The sequence below is a fragment of the Pundamilia nyererei genome, unplaced genomic scaffold (genome assembly GCF_000239375.1).
Source record: "Pundamilia nyererei isolate P.nyererei 1_Seehausen unplaced genomic scaffold, PunNye1.0 scaffold00050, whole genome shotgun sequence".
Lineage (NCBI taxonomy): Eukaryota > Metazoa > Chordata > Actinopteri > Cichliformes > Cichlidae > Pundamilia > Pundamilia nyererei.
The window spans coordinates 2,212,740-2,214,370 of NW_005187451.1; the positions used below are offsets into that span (position 1 = coordinate 2,212,740).

At 41.0% G+C, this 1,631-nt stretch overlaps 1 protein-coding gene across 1 annotated transcript in view; it reads right to left on the reverse strand.

Annotated features, from left to right (window-relative positions):
* nek7 (NIMA-related kinase 7) overlaps nt 1–1,631 on the reverse strand; it is a 63,496-nt gene that overhangs the window by 18,500 nt on the left and 43,365 nt on the right. Inside the window, exon 5 of the mRNA XM_013910856.1 lies at nt 686–705. Within this exon, the coding sequence (XP_013766310.1) occupies nt 686–705 (20 nt within the window). The remainder of the gene's footprint in view (nt 1–685; nt 706–1,631) is intronic.

The window sequence follows — 1,631 nt, forward strand, 5'->3', positions numbered from 1 at the left end:
CACACACACACAAAATCAGGACATCAAAGTAAAAATGACATACAAGTGAAGGAAGGAACAAACAAAACATTTTTATTATAAATGGAAAAAGTCCCGTGTGGCACAGAATATAATTTCAAGTGTGTGTCTTTGTACAGTATCGCTCCCATTCTCTGCGACTCCGCTCCTAATGCGACCCAGACTCTCGTCTAGCTCTGTCCATTTGCTTAACCGAGCTCCGTCTCATTTTCTCTATGGTCTACAATAGAAAGCACATGCATCCTCAGAGACAGGCAGAAGGAATTTGTGGTACCATCTAAAACTCTCCCATCTGGCACGCAGCACTTTAGTTAGGTGCAGCTTTCTGTGGCACGGTGGCTCCAGTAGTTTAAAAGGTTTATTTATTTATTTATTTCCGGAGAGCCGAGTGTTCTCGTTCATCAAACTGGTCCCTGTCAAGAAAAGGCCTCGTGATGACAGAGCTTATTGACCTACGATGGCTGAAAATAAGAACCGATGATAGGAGCTCCTCCTCAGACAGCAGTGCAGACTAACCAAATGCATAAAGTATGGCTGACATCAGAGTTTTATGGGGTGGCTCCATTTGCAGGATGGGAAAAAAAGCCTGGCTTGTATGCACACGAGAATTAAGTATTTAGAACAAATTATTTAGACAAATTCAAAGTGGAACACTCCAGTAAGTTACCTGCCTGAAACGCTGATGCACTGCTCACACACCACCAAAGGTTAATAACATATGTAATTGAAACAGGAATGTGCATGTATGATGTATATGATGATTGAGTAATACTAGTGGAAACTGACTGTATCGGCCCGTGGCTCTGGCTGTCGCTGCTCTGCTTCAAATCAGACCAAATTTAATGATGCCGGGAGAACAAATAGTAACAAAAGTGGCTACTTTTAAAATTGTTACTGTAAACAATGTTACTGTAAACAATTCTAAACGTCAGGGCCAATAGCATCAGCAATGCTTAAAATGATCATCAATAAACATATTTTGTTTCCTTATTTTCTGTTTGTAAACATTTACTCAAACGTTTTCTGTTCACACAGTTACACCTAGCTTAAGGCTGCGCTCTTTATTTAGTAACAAGCTGCAGTTTTAAGGTCGTTCCCGTCTTCATCACATTTCATCTGAAACATTTAGCAAACATAAAGTGGAAATCATGCTACATCTAAAAATAGGCCCCCGACACTGTGACAGCAATGTTGTTTGTCGATATGTTAAAATCAGTCAACATGAACAATTTCAGCGAGCCAAACGTCTGATGTTTGATATCGCTGCATTATGCAACCTGTGCATCCCAACCGTTTCTGCGTTTTTGCCACACAGAAGAATGTGATCATCAGCGAAGAAGAAGCAAGTCACAGGATCGGGCTGTTAATTATTGCAGAATATAAAAAGAGATTTTAAAAAAGAGGAAATGAAAGATGTGAGAGTGTAAACAGTCTAACGATGGGAGCCAGTAAAGGAAACGATGCAGGTGAGGGTGAGAGATGCAGAAAATTAAGGTTAGGAAGAAAGGAAGGATAGAGATGGATGGAAGGAGAGAGGGAGGGATAGACCTTGGCCTACATCCAAACAAAGCCTCAGTGAGGAGCCATTCTTCCTTTGCCCTCCCATTTCCATA